General features: G+C 36.2%; 1 protein-coding gene across 3 annotated transcripts in view; it reads left to right on the forward strand.

The window, feature by feature from the left end:
• Positions 1-15,258, forward strand: part of DCC (DCC netrin 1 receptor) — a 1,187,310-nt gene that overhangs the window by 1,124,057 nt on the left and 47,995 nt on the right. For all 3 annotated transcript variants that reach the window (XM_036230053.1, XM_036230054.1, XM_036230055.1), the window contains 3 exons: positions 4,087-4,249; positions 11,687-11,913; positions 14,588-14,704. In XM_036230053.1, coding sequence (XP_036085946.1) covers positions 4,087-4,249; positions 11,687-11,913; positions 14,588-14,704 — 507 coding nt within the window. The remainder of the gene's footprint in view (positions 1-4,086; positions 4,250-11,686; positions 11,914-14,587; positions 14,705-15,258) is intronic.

Below are 15,258 nucleotides of genomic sequence, written 5' to 3' on the forward strand. Positions count from 1 at the left end.
CTATGAGAACTCTTCCAGCTGATTGACTATATGGCACCTTATTTCAGGGAGAAATGCTTAGAAATATTCAATGTCATATGAATTTCTCTAAAGACCTCTAAAATTGTTAAGGCATATTTGATCTCAAAAAAACTATTCTCAGAGAAGGCTATAATTGTAGAAGAGATCAGTCCTGAACTAGAAAGTTTCATTGGATCCATTTCTCTCCTCAGAATTGAACACGTCAACCAAATGGTCTCATTGTTTACTCACCTGTTGACAATATGTAGCTATTAAGGCCCAGCCATTGCGGCAATGGGACCAGGTTCTCAAAAAATAGGAGCCAAGACTCCTGGATTCAATACCTGGCTTGGTTTTCTGTAAGTTTTCTGTAAGAGTACTGGTCTATCAATGAGCTTACTTCAGAGGTTTTAGGGCAATTGTGATAAAATTAACATAAAACATGTTTGAAACCTTACAAAGAATTATAAATTTTATTAAGCCAATTTTCCTAATCATTACCAAGACTTTAGACTCATCAGATGTTTGCTTTTATTAAATTTTTTAAAAGCGTGAAATCTTTTATGGTGACCAATAATGAAAATAAAAATAGATTGACTTGACTGCTCATGAGATTTGAAGAAGAATTGATTCCTTTCTCACTGATATCAGTACAACATACCTAGGTCTTTCTTGCTTACACAGACACTGGGTACGCACACTATTATGCTAACATCAGGAACAGATGCATTAGGATCCTGTATTTTTCTTCAATTTGGAAAAATCACATAGAATGAAGTATATTGAACCACATCATAATGCTCGTTGAGCGCCAGCTCTGTGTAGGGCCAGAGGTCAGTGTGTTGGATCCATTATCTCATGAAATAAACATAGTATCCTGGAGGATATTTGCAAGTCTTTGAATTACACCAGCAGCTTCCCCTCACAAGCCCAAAACGTGGTAAATGTCATTTTTGCCACATCTGGAGTCAGGAGTCAGGCTGTCTCCCAGAACTCTCAACTGTGCTCATGGGAATTTGTAAGCTTTAGCTAGGATCCGTCCTAATTCAGAGCAGCATTGTGAGGTATTTAAATATAGATACTTGATCTTTATTATCCACAGATTCTGTATTTGTGAATTCACCTACTTGATAAAATTTGTTTTTAACCCACCAAATCAATACTTGCAGCACTTTAATTGTCATTTGCGGGACATGTGCAGAACAGCCAAAAATTTGAGTAGCCCAGTGCTTACAAACTCAGCCGTGATGAATCACGGAGACGCTGCCTTATTTCCGCTTTCACTCTGTAAACAAGTGTCTTTCCTGTGATATATTTCGTGCCAATTTTTCACTTTTTTCTTGACGGTTTCCCTATATAAAATGGCCCCTAAATGTGGTACTGAATGCTATCTAGTGTTCTTATGCTTAACAGGCTGTGATATACCTTTCAGAGGAAATATGCGTTCATTAAACTCCACTCAGGCATCATAGTTACAATGCTTTTGGCTGTGAGTGCAATGTAACGAATCAACATTATTATTAAAGAAGGTGTCTTTAAACCGAAACACACATAAAACAAAGTTATATATTGATTGGTTGATAAAAATTTGTAACCCGAGGCTCACAGGAACCTAACCCTGTATTTTCTCTAGAAGCAATAATTAGTATTCTCCAATTCAGTGTTTGTAGCAAGTGCATCAAATATACTTCTGCAAAGAACAAGGGTCGACAACATCTAAGGACACCGTTGCACTTGACTTAGTGCCCATTTGATGTCCAATATTCTGATCATTCAGCTTTAGAAATGAGACTGAGAAATTAATGATAAACGTTGAATGCCAACTTTTAAACTAATGGGAACTTTTATGAGGAAGTTGTAAAGGACTGAAATCAAGGATTTATAATGGGATTTCTCCTGAACCTTAACTTTCTAAGGAAAATGACATCAATATAATCTCACTAATGCCCAGCAGTCACTGTTTTTGACTTGAAACATGATGTCTCCCTAAGTGGAAAGAAAGAAGAGTGGAAATTTGAAAAATTCTACTTTACTAGGTTTTTAAAAATGTTTATAAGGTGTACTGCTTTGTACCATTCAATCTAAGATTGTCAGAAATGGTGAACTCTTAAATTTAAGTCATACTAATAAAAATCCATGAAATCCCCAACTGTCTCCATTATAAGCTCTCACATAAAAGGTTAATTTAATCCAATCAATTCGTTTATTAAGCACAGAAAGAACATATTGTGATACTACTATAAAATGACTTTTTAAATTTTAAGTAAAACTGATACAGAAAGTTCTGACCTTTCATTACTTGCCCATTTCTTTGTAGTAAATGTAAAATTACTTCAACGAAATCTTATTTCTCTCATTCATAATCAGAATCTTTTAACAGATAGTGCTATTAAAGACTTTTGATGAGTTCCTTACCGAGATTCAAATTATTATTTTTCCAATAATGGTGAATCAACAATAATTTATTTAAGTTTAGATGACTATCTTTTAAAAAACAATGGTTTACTTAAATAATTTGTCAAAATATACTGTTTCAATTTTGAGGCAAGTGTTAGGTTGTTATGTTTACATTTGAAAAGTTCATTTATCTTTCCTATTGAGTATTATTTCTAAAAATTTTGTAGTTTGGAAGTCCACACCAGAAGTATCACCAATGGTATAGGAGGCTATTAATTTAGGCAACATTTTATTTATTGTTTTAGTAGTGTGATAATATTATGAGCACTTACTCTGTATCAAGCACTCAGATGTATATATTTTCTCTGATTCTGGCACTGACCGTGTTCAGTATTATTATTTTTATTTCACAAATAAAAACACTGAGGTACAAAAGGCCTTAACAGTTTGCTTCAAGGGATACAGAAAGCTAAAATAATTTGTTAAAGAAACACATTCAAATTTGCATCTAAGAAAATATTAAAACTCATTGCTTTCTGCTGTTTTCTAAATTAATTTATAAATAAAATTATAAACTAATATTTACTTTTTTAAAATGTGTAGGTCGAAATGACATAGAACAGTATTTCTAATTGACCACTGAGGGTTTAAAGAAAACAATTTAAAGGGTCATTAGCCATTCTTTTTACATGAGCAAATTATCAAAAATATCTTACTATTCTGTTTTTGCCTAAATATTATGTACTATGAAGTACCGTTGCAACACAGGGAAACATTCATATCAGGACTTTATGACCCTCTTTCAAACCCAGTGGCTGCTTTTAAGTGGGAGTCGTGTATACTCAATGGGTCAAAAATTAAATGTGCTTTATAGACAGCTTCTTGTAGGGAATGGAGGTAAATTGTGAGTAGCATCAAATAGTTTGTCTTTCACAGTATCAAGTAAATAGTATTTTCCTTAAACCACAGCCTTTTTCTGGTTTCTGGTTCTGGAATTCTTAGAGTATAAGACATCATTCTTCTTCCCTCCCCTCTTCCTAGCCAATAGGAGAGCTTTTTAAAAATTCAGATATAACTCATATAACATCGATTCACCCTTTTAATGTGCACGATTCAGTGGTGTTCAGTATATTCACAGTCTGTGCCACCATCACCACCATCCAATTCCAGAACATTTTCATCACCCTACAGGGAAACCCAGGACCATTATCAGTCCTTCCCCATTCACTTCTCCCCCCATCGACTGGCAAACCTAAGTCTGCTTTCTGTCTCTATGGATTTGCCTATTCTAGATACTACATAGAAGTGGAATTATACAATATGTGGTCCTTCACTTAGCATACCATTTTGAAGCTCATGCATGTTGTACCATGTACCAGAACTTCATTCCTTTTTGTGTCATATCGATATCCCACATTTGTTTCTATTTCATCCATTCTTCAGTTGATGGACACTTGGCTTCCACTTTTGGCTGTTGCAAATAATGTCACTATGGAAGTTATTAAGTTTTTATGTGGGCCTAGGTTTCATTTACCTTGAGCAGATAATTTAGGTCTTTCCTCTTGTTTTTCATTGCTTTGTTCTCAGCTTCAGTAATACCCAGAACAATAGAAACTCTTCACATCCTTAACAGAGCTACGTAAACCCTGTCTCCCTAATCCTTATCTCCATTTGCCTTTCTTTCCCCAGAGCCACCCATTGGTCAGATGCACCCCCCGCATGGCAGTGTCACTCCTCAGAAGAACAGCAACCTGCTTGTGATCATCGTGGTCACTGTCGGCATCATCACAGTGCTGGTGGTGGTGATCGTGGCCGTGATTTGCACCCGGCGCTCTTCAGCCCAGCAGAGAAAGTAGGTGACAGCCGGTTTCCCACCGGAGAAATTGACCCAACTACTATCTTTTTGAGTTATATTTTTGATGACTCTCTTCCGATGCTCTTTCATAATTCACCACATGTTCCTCATCTCCTGACTGGGCAAAACTTTGCCTTTTGTTCAGCCCAGGCCTGTAATTTAAGTAAGTGAGGGTTAGACTTGCAGACTTAGTAGTAGAATCCTGGAGACTCACATTGCATTTGTCTGATTTTCCTTCTTGAGGCCAGATTCTTTCTTCCAAGTGAGGGCAGATATTCCTTAAGTAACACTTAGAGAACGGACTTTATCATGTCCTTGCTTATGGCCCTCTCTGCTGTGATGTAAAAAGGCTGGAGATGCATGTTCCTCTATAAGTGTTTGTTTATCACTTTTGGCAAGGAGGCCTGTAGCCAATGCTTGTTGCCTGAATGACTACATATGTACCAAACTCAGTATAGTCAGAATACTACAGAGTGTTTAGTTTAGAGACAATAGTTAGGGAGGATGAGGGTTCCAGAAATTCAGAATGGTTTATATTTCCTGACTGTGGTTGCTTTTCAGAAGTCAAAAAAAAAAAGAAAAGTTTAAAGTATTTTCATTTTATGCACCTCTAGGTTCTACCACAAGCAGAGAATGATACATCAAAGTACAAAACTTAGAATGGAAAGGCAGTTTTAACTCAGCTTACCTCCTTCCAGCAATACTCCATAACCAGCGCATTAAGCTCGTATCAGTCAGTGGTGAGAATCAGCAGCAACCTCCTGGTTATGGTCTGCCTCCTTGCCTCTCTAGTACTTTTCAGATCCAGCCTGATACATTTCTTTCCTCTGTACTCTCTCATTGGATTGGGTATAATAGGCTCTTCGCTTAGTGGTTAATTTATTTATTTTTTTCTAACAAGGTGCCAGCTCTGCAAACCTGAGGCCTGGACACCTAAGAAAAATTCTCTAGCAAGTAATTTTTTCTCTTCCCTTAATAAAACCTCACCCTTATCTCCCTTAAAAAAAAAAAAAAAATCCTATGACCCTATTTGTTGACCTATAGTGAATCTTCCAGCATTTTGAAATGAGGTGTTTAGAAACAAGATACAATAATACATACATACTGAAGAGAGCAACATAGGATTGTAGATGCAGTCTCATATTTAATTTATATACATGCAGGGCAAATTTTATATCCAGCTGCATTCATGAGCTTAGTGATAGCTGATGTGCCGGTCCATCGGGCCCAAAAAAGAAACCACCAGAATGAGCTTAACAGGGCCAGTCTCGAATGTAAGCTTTCTGGGAATTCTTAATCACTCACAGAGCTTCTGGAGTACCAGTCACTTAGGCTCTGGGGAAAAATTAACTGTGATTGAGTAAGGCATTGAACAATCCTTTGGTCCCCCATTCCCAGAAAAGGGGTCGTGCACGCACAATGGTGGATCATCAAGGCAGCAGGTCTCTGAAGCAAAGCTGAGAAAGATTCCCATAGAGGGAAGTGTGGAGGGCACCTGAACCACACAGGGCCTGTTTGATGATAGTTTTTAAAACATTGATGCATTCACTAAGCTAAATCTAACTAGCTAAACTCTCTGTAATGGGGTGTTTCATTTTTTGTTTGTTTGTTTGTTTGTTTTCATTTTGTGAGAAGAATGTTTGAGGGCTATGTTGACCTGATAAACTGGAATCCTGGACATAGTTTGTTCTCCGCAGAGAAAATGTGAGTTTTCTCAGCATGCAAAAGTGGGATTTGATGGTATTGTGATAAACTCTCCAAGTGTCTTCAATCCCACCCTAAGCACTTTGGGAAGAGCTTAAAGATTTTATTTAGAAAGAGTAGAGGGTGATCCCTGAGTTTGACAAGTGTTCAAAATTAGGGAATAAATGAAAGAATAAAGCTTTTTATCAATATCTGAAAACCCAGTGAGAGTGAATTTAAAATTTCCATGCTACTGCCACTTTGTTCTGTTGTTCCCAAAGTCTCTTAACATTTATTTGGAATATTTTCTCAATTTTCCTTCATATATCTCTCTTTAGTAACAGACCCATCAACATTCATCTTTGTCTCTTTGTCTATGTTAACAGGGAAAAAGAGAAATAGAAAATTTTATCCTTCAAGATGTTTCTAATGTTTTAGTTTTTCTTGATTTCATTGAGGACTCCACCCCTCACCTCAATACTACCACTGAGCCTTTTAGAACAAATTAAGTAATGCAGATGAAAGCTAAATCAATTCCAATTTGAAAGCGAAATAATGTCCCTTACAGGGCTCTAGAAAAATGGGAATTTAGTGTAATTAACAAGGTGAAGTAGGAAACCCATTCATGGGCTTCTTCAATATGTCTTTATCTGGGATTGCTAGAGAATGTAAATTTTCTTTGTGTTTTATTTGGGGACTTCAGTTGCATTCAAATGTGTGGGTACTGTCAGTAATAACTTATTCAAGTTAATGTCTATGTATTTTAGTCTATTATATTCATACGGTTTTTCATATATACCTCATATATAATAATGAGGTATGTTATCTGATTGACTCACATTCTAGATTGTAAGATTTTATTTTCCTGATATGAGAAAACTAACAGAAGTTAGGACTCAAGATCTAGTTCTGATTCTACAATGCCTTTAACTAAATTAATGGTGTTTAATTAAACCTAAGGGAAGACCTTAACTGCTGTTAGTTTCCTCAAATGAGAAATACTCTCTATCATCCCCTCTGCCTTTTAAACACTGAAATTCCCCATGGAATACTACTAAATTATAGAAACACAGAGCAACATTTGGCTTGAAACTAATATTAAATAAAAATAATTTTCCAACTTTTTTTGGTAATTACATTTTTTTTACTACTTTAAAGAGACTCCCCTTACACATTTCGAATTAGGGAGATTATAGCAGAATATCATAATATAAAAAAATGTTTTATGGAAACTTAAATTGATGAAGGAGAGTGTTATCTGTTTTTAATAAAGTCATAACATTCTCCTGGCAAAATTATAGAACATGTATTTTGATAAATTAGAATGTATAACTAGATACTAAAGGCAAAACATTTGACACAATATCCTGAAATCCAGGACACATGGTTATCACCTTTCTAAGGCAGGAAGCTGGGTAAATAAATCAACAACAAATCGTCTGAATACATTAAATTTAAAAATGTAAATGAAATTCAAGGTTCACTTGATAGAATCACCAATTGACTAACCTTTCTGTTTGATTTGACATGTACACATGAAGTTTTAAATATTAGCACGCATTCAAGTCTTGACCAAAATAATTATTTTCGGTACTGAGGATCAAATGTTTAAACTCTTAAATGAAATCTACTTTAACTACTATAGGTCACTTACACTGCTTTTCAAAGTTCTAACATTTTAATCACTTTTCAGTATTCACCACACAGAGATTTTAACTGGCAGCCACTTAGGACTTAAATATATCTTAATTCTATCTCAGAACATACAGGTTTATTTGAGTATCTAGAACACATTTTTCCATGGGTTTTCAATATATTTTTTTAGTTATTTTTAACGGTAATTAGTAAAATAAAAATACTCAATGTAGAGAATTAGGAGGCTGGAAACCTTTGGAAAAGATTTAGATGGGGGAAGCAGGGCAGGTATTTATATTTCCAATATATTTTTTTCCTGGTTAACTTACAACCCTTCTTCATACTCAGTTCAGGCCTTCGTCCTTCCTGAAGCCTTCCCTTAGTCTCCAGTGGGGCAGGGTCCCTGCCTCAGTCTCCCATGAGATCTTGGGCACATGTCTATCAGACCACAAAACTTAGTAAAGAGCTATATGTCTGCCTTCTGTGAGCATTTGAACAGAAGATGCCTAAGCACAGAGTAGGAACTTAATAATTTATTACAAGGTGGCAAAAGAACCTATAAGAGATAGTAGTTTTTTAGGACTTCTGAGGGCACTGTCGAATAAAAGGGAAACTCAGTGTTGAATCTTATCCATTCGGGAAGAGAATGAAACTCTTCTTAAGGTAAAAGGTATATGCAAAGTAAGGAATAGGTAGTCCAATAAAGAATCAGAGATGCACCTTGCAAAAAATACACTTATGTCAATAATGAAAAATTCTTATTATTTAATTCAAGTAATTATTATGTGCTGAGTACATGATGTGTATCCTATAAAGTAACAAATTTGATTAATGTTAACTTTGAACTAATTATCTGTCTGCAATTCCCCATTGACTTACTGATATTATTAAAAATGTTTCTGTTAGAGGCAAGGCCTCCTATAATTTGGTTCCCTCTACTTTTCAAGCTTTACTACCTCCCATGTCCCAGTGCGAACTGTTTATTATAAGAATGCAGAAATTCCCAGGAGCCATGCCATTTTTTATTCATTTATTAAGCTCCCAATGTCTACCTTTGCATTCCTAGTACTTAGCACAGTTCTTGACACATAGTCAATATTCCATAAATATTCACTGAATAAGAGATGAATAAATGTTGTAAAACAATGGATAATGCTAGAGAAGTGAAGGAAACAGTTCGTTTCAACATCACTGGAGAAAACCAATTCACACACTGGGAGTATGTGGCCAGCTGAAACACGGACGGTGATCAATGCAAGGTGAATGGTATGGCGAGAGATAAGGGAAATAATTTTAAGATTACACTAACATAAAATGGTCAGGAAGGCTTCCTGAAGGAGAAAGGAAAGAATTAGTAGTTTTTAAGTAAGTAGGATTGTGATGGCGTTGAGCAGACGTACAATTAAATAGATAGGTATTTTAAATAGACAATAGATGATAATAGATAGATGATAGATATAGACGGACAGATGGAAGATAGATAGATGACAGATAAATAGATGATAGATACATAGATACATAGATAGATAAAACATCAGTATGTGATTATGCTGTGAAATCTTTGCAATTATATGACAAGTAGCAGAGAAGCTTGGAAGATACCTTGTATTGCCTTTATTTGTGAATATATAAGGTAGGAAGAGACCCTCCTATCCTATAGCTATTTTCAAAAGTTGAAAGATTACTGATACCTGTTAGAGAAGGTGTTTGCAGAAGGGATAAATGTGATGGAACCAGAGATGGACAGAAGGCCAGTGACAGACATTCCTACAAGTTCTAAGATGAATTTTAGACAATTTAGTTATCAGCAAATGTCGGTTTGCTTACAGACTTGCTCCATGGATGGCTAGGCTACCACTGGCAGGGGAGGGAGCCCTCTCCAAGCCCAAAGATTTCTCTTGTTGAGAGACATGATAGAAAACAAAGGTAGTTAGATGGTCTTTTGTAGATTATATACAAAAAAAAAAAAAGTCTATTTAGAGATTTTTACATTCTTGACTGACTGTGGATGAATAGCTTTTCAGAAAAGGTCTTGTTCTGATTAAAATCCATCAGAAAAATACTTATGCATTTTATCAGGAATGATCATTTCCTCCCATATAGAGGTTATAAATCATAACTTGAAAAAAGGTTCTGCCTCACTAAGGTTTGGAATCTTTTTTTAAAACACAGTACACCTCCGGGTGCTTGGTCATGAGCTGAGAGGGCGTGGTAAATGAACGAATGAATAAAGCATGCATGGAAAGCAAGGGGAACCAGAATTTATAACCTATTTCTAGTTTCAAAAATTATTTGACAAATTTCTTTAGCACAGGCTATTTCAGTATAAAGTTATCATGAAAAGTCTGACTGCCTTGTCCAAGATTTGGGATCGTGTGCTTCTTTGTATGCGATTCCATAGGCATTAGAGTCAAAGTTGTTTAGCATTTTGATTTGTTAGAAAGAAAGATAACAGGGTGAAATCTCCCAGTTTGAGAATGACATTAAATTTTTCTAAGTTACCAGGGGTAGATTACATAAAAAGCTGTAGATGAGTTGCAGATTGGTTCCCTGTGGGCAGGTGAAGTGTTAAGAAAATGAATTCAGGGGATGGATGGTTAGCAGAGAGTTATTATCTTAGACACAGGGAAATGATCTAGGGGTTATTATATAAGCCATTGTCTAGAGTCAGGATGAGGCTGCTGCCAGGAAGTCAGCAAAATGCAGGTATTGGTTAGAAAAATATTAGAGCAGAAAACGCTGCATTATTTTTCTACTAAATTGCTAGGTAGATATTAAGTCAGGGATTCTTTGTTTTCTCATCCTCATCAGCATGCTTCAAGAATGACAAAGTGTGAAGGAAACAACAAATCCTACCACTAAACATTTATTAATTGTGTAATATTTAGCAACTAGGAAAACAAAGCTGCTCTCCATGGCCCTGCAGAGGCGACAGAGTTTTCACTCAGAGTAGTTTGTTCGAACTGTTTATCAACCATGAAATTCATTATCCTCATAAACCAATGCAAGTGAGAATGAGGTACTTCTGTGGGCTTGTGTCAAAGGTTAGATTTTAACTGTCTGAATTCTGCTGTAAGAAGAGAGATGATTATTTTTAAAGAAGTAGAAGCTACATGTGGAGATTTTTTAAATTATAAAACTGTAGAGCAGAGGTTGAAAACTCTCTCTGAAAAAGGCCAAATAGTAAATATTTTAGGATTTATGAGCCATATGGTCTTTGTTGCAACGATTTCAACACTGCAGTGCAAAAATCGAATGAGCTCAAACAGGATTCCAATAAAACTTTATTCAAACAAAGAGGCAGTGAGCAGACTGAGCCTTCAGGCCATAGTTTACTGACCTCTGCTATAGAGAATGGCTAGCATGAGCATTCCACTGCTTATCATGCAGGAAACATTTGACTCTCACTAGGCCCAAGAAGAGACTACCACTGAAAAGTAAATTTATGATTGCCAAATTCTTATTGCATAAAATAAGAGACATTTGAAGCATACTTCCGCAGTGTATTCTTCACTTCTCAAGGGATATGTCTATTGCGCTTGAATCCAGACCCTTAGTGATCCCAAGGAAAAAGTGTTTTCTTCTCCTAAGAATGCCTTCATGCAGCCTTTTGCCTTCAAATAGCAAGCTTCCCAATCGCTTATTAAATTATACAGCTGAGGTATAGACTTTCTTCTAAGCCCCAGTCTTGGCTGTGGGGCAGAAATTCTGGCCTTTTCATTTCAATTTGCCCTTTTGGAGCAACTCCTTTATTTATCTTCTAAACAGATGCTGCAGTCGAGTACCTCATACCGACTTCCAAAGATGGGCATATGGCTCCATCACACCGCTGTCACCTTGTGCTCCGATTTGCAAGGGGGAAGCTGGAGTAAGGCTCCCTCTGGCAGGCAGCCGAGGCCCTGAGGAGTCAGGCCCACACTCCTATAATGTGGTGAAACTCCAGGGAGAAAGAGGAAAGGCGGCCAAGACAAGCCTGCCAATTCCTGGATTTCACAGGTTTCCTCCTGGGAGCACTTTTGTTTCCTTTCCCTGCTTCTACCTTGAATTGACAGAGAAAAGAGAGGAAGGGCCATTGAATAGAAGCACTCACATTTGCCTTCTAATTTTGTTCCATAGGAAACGGGCCACTCACAGTGTGGGCAAAAGGAAGGGCAGCCAGAAAGACCTGCGGCCCCCTGATCTTTGGATACATCATGAGGAAATGGAGATGAAAAACATTGAGAAGCCACCAGGCACTGATCCTACGGGAAGGGACTCCCCCATTCAAAGCTGCCAAGACCTCACACCAGTCAGTCACAGCCAGTCAGAAACCCAGCTGGGGAGCAAAAGCACCTCTCATTCAGGTAACTCCCTCCTGTCTGCCATCAGGAAAAACATCCCATTCTGGGCCGCACAATGTATCCTCACTTCCTCTTTTGTAGAGGTCGCTTTCCCATTAATTTGCAGGTTACCAATAGTTAAAATAGTCTGAGGTAAATAGTCAATTTTTTCTTTTTGTTAAATATTGAACAAAAGTTTTGTCAAGGCAACAAAATTTGCAGACATTTTTACATTTGTGTAGTTCCTCATGTCTGGGGATAATTGAAGGTTGATTTTCAATTGACTGTCAATTCCTTGCTTTAAAAAAAATCATGTCAGGGACACTTAAAGTCTGAAAAAATTGACTGTTCTGTTACTTTGTCTTGATTACCATGGACATCAACTGTCATTCCATGCAATCACATTATCTGGTCACTAGCTGAGTTTAATAGAGTCTATCTGAAGGCTCTGTTGGTATACATGGTGATTCGAAGGAAAAAACCTACTGTTTAATAAAGTGGTGCAGAACAATTTATGATGTCCAGGAATAAGAAATCTAGAAAGTGATGGTAAGATATTTTACTTTCTGTGGATACTCATAATTTCAAAATGCTTATGGGAAGTTGCATAATTAACCAAGTATTCTCACCAAAAGACCTCTTGGTCTCCTCATGATGTATTTATAGAATAAGTGGCTGTTGTTTTTAAGGCAAATTAAAATATTTTAGTTGTTTGTATGTGAACTGCTTAACTAGACTTTTTCAGCTTAGAATTGTTTAAACAAGGACTTCAGTTACAGGTTTTCAGTCATGAGTTTTTGAGTATTCCTTTTCTAGACCTTAAATATCTCGAGCAGAGTCCTTAACTTTTTTGTCACATTAGTTATGGAACTACAGTTAGTTCTATTAAAAACTACAATCCAAAGTTTAAACTAAAGATTCCTTTTCCCTTATGACCAGCTAGACTTCTGGCTCTAAGGACTGGGGTCACGATATGTTCTTTAAATTCTTTAATACCTTGGAATGGAATAGTGCAGATAAGACAGAAGAAGGGTGCAGTCTGCCTCAGAAATACCTTTACCTATTCCTCCTACCTGTCTGCTCTACCTGGCTATGTGGAAGGATGGGGAGGGAAGGTGAAGAGAAGATGGGGAAAAAAGGTGAGGAAGGAGTGAAGAAAGGACAGTTTGAAATTCCTCACTGCTTGTTGAGCACAAGGGCTACCCTTATGTGGCATCCAAATTCAGGATCTCTTATGAGACACAAGTAGGAATTCTTTATGAGACCCAGTGGGATCTCTCCACTGGCTAGTTCCACGATTTGGGATCTCAAATCAGGACTTAATCCTCTCGCACCAGGAACAGCTCTCCATTTTGTCCTCAATGGTCCTCCGTTGAGTCAACTGCACTTGGGTGAATTCCGGCTAGCGGACTCAAGCCTCATCAACTTTCCAAGTGACCACTTGACCCAAAGGAAGCACCTACATCTTTGTCAGGCCAAATAAGAGAGCTATTAATCCACACTGGTCCTCTCTCAAGCCTTGCTCTATTCAGATACTTTCCTCTGTTTAAATAGACAGAGTGTAGACCAGCAAGCCTGATGCAAGAACAGGCTTCTATTTGGAGGATGAATGATCTTTTTTGCAGGAGCTTCAATAGATACTTTACAAATATTTATTCTTATATATTTGTTTCTTACTGGACATCAGGAGGGGAGAGTACCTCTGCCTTCCACCGAAGGGGATAAAATTGTCTCTCAGCCCTGAGAAGATTTTTCCAATAATTTTTAGGACTCCCTTTTCTTAATTTTTTCCTTTAGCTTTTATATACTTGATATTTTGGACCAGCCAGACTAGTTTTGATGTCTCTTAAAGTTCTAGTAATGGTTGTTTTCTTTAGAATGAGAAAATACTTGTGCCTATGTGTCTTTAATTTGAGGACCTATTTGCCAACTCTGTAATAACAGGAAAAGTAACACTAAAAATCCTGCTAGCTATACTTCGTATTATATTGTATTTTCCGTGCCGTCCTGGTCAAAGGAACAAAACTCCATGTCAATTAATAGTATACTTCTTAGTGATACACTCTCTTCAGAACTTCAGTTTTGTTTCTCTCAACATATATGTTTATCAACTTTTCAAATTTGCATATATCATTCTTATTATTTTTAATGACTTTAATACAGCATTTTATGGAGTTATAATAAATTTATATAAATATTTTTACTTTTGAAGAATGTAGTTTATTTTCTGTATTTTTATAATAAGATTTAATGTCTTTGGGTCTCAAGTAATACTTGTATAAATTGTAGCAAATTCATATGATTGAATGTTATGTTATTAAAAGTTATATTACTGATTTATTTATTGACAGATTTTTATGTCATTTTTCTTAAGAAATTTACAAAATAATATGTATGGTATAATGCCACTTTTCAAAAATATGTTTATACTTTCTCACTTTCACATATACATGTATATGCAAAAATTATGTATAACAAAATATAAATAATATTTTCTGAATAATGAAATTATAGTACATTTTATTAATGTTTGTATAATGAGGATATATTGATTGGGTAACAAAAAAGTAGGTATTTTTATTATTGTTTAAAACATTGACAAATGAAAAAGGCATTGGAGCGCCTGTAGAAATGATGTGAGATGTCGCTTCATATCACTGAAGAAGGCGTGTCCCTCAGGAGTATTGTTTTTCTTTAGGTCAAGATACTGAAGAAGCAGGGAGTTCAATGTCCACTCTTGAGAGGTCGCTGGCTGCACGCCGAGCCACCCGAGCCAAACTCATGATTCCTATGGATGCCCAGTCCAACAATCCTGGTGAGTAAAGATCAGTACTACAGTGAAGAAACGAAGTGTTTTCTGCTTTTATCTTTTCTATATCAATTATCAAAAATTAATTAAAGTTTTCTCTGAACTTTCTGGGCAAATGGATGAAACGAAGAATGACTAAAATTATTTATAAGTAGATCAGAATTTTCATTTTGTTATATTTGTTGTATACAAAGAAACGATCTGGCAAACAGCTACATTTTTAAGAAATTGTAAAAAATATGAATTGATGTTAAAAGAGCTGAGATTTCTGTTAGTATCATTGATCTTATTCTCATGATCACCTTCATAGCTTTTTTTACTTCTTAAATAGGTCCAATTTTCAGACTTAAATAATCTAGCACCTTTGAAGCAAATATTGACAGTTATTCACTTGCTACCCACTTCTTGTTGAAATTTTCTGTCATACTCCCATATTCTCTGGAGACATTAGTATCTGGGGATGGCTTCTTTTTCAATTATCTCTATGATCAATCTTGGTAATTGCAATACCCATGCAGACAATCCATCCAATGCTCTATACTTTTAGTTCCTTTATGTTA

This window comes from Rousettus aegyptiacus, unplaced genomic scaffold (assembly GCF_014176215.1).
Source record: "Rousettus aegyptiacus isolate mRouAeg1 unplaced genomic scaffold, mRouAeg1.p scaffold_m13_p_12, whole genome shotgun sequence".
Classification (NCBI taxonomy): Eukaryota; Metazoa; Chordata; class Mammalia; order Chiroptera; family Pteropodidae; genus Rousettus; species Rousettus aegyptiacus.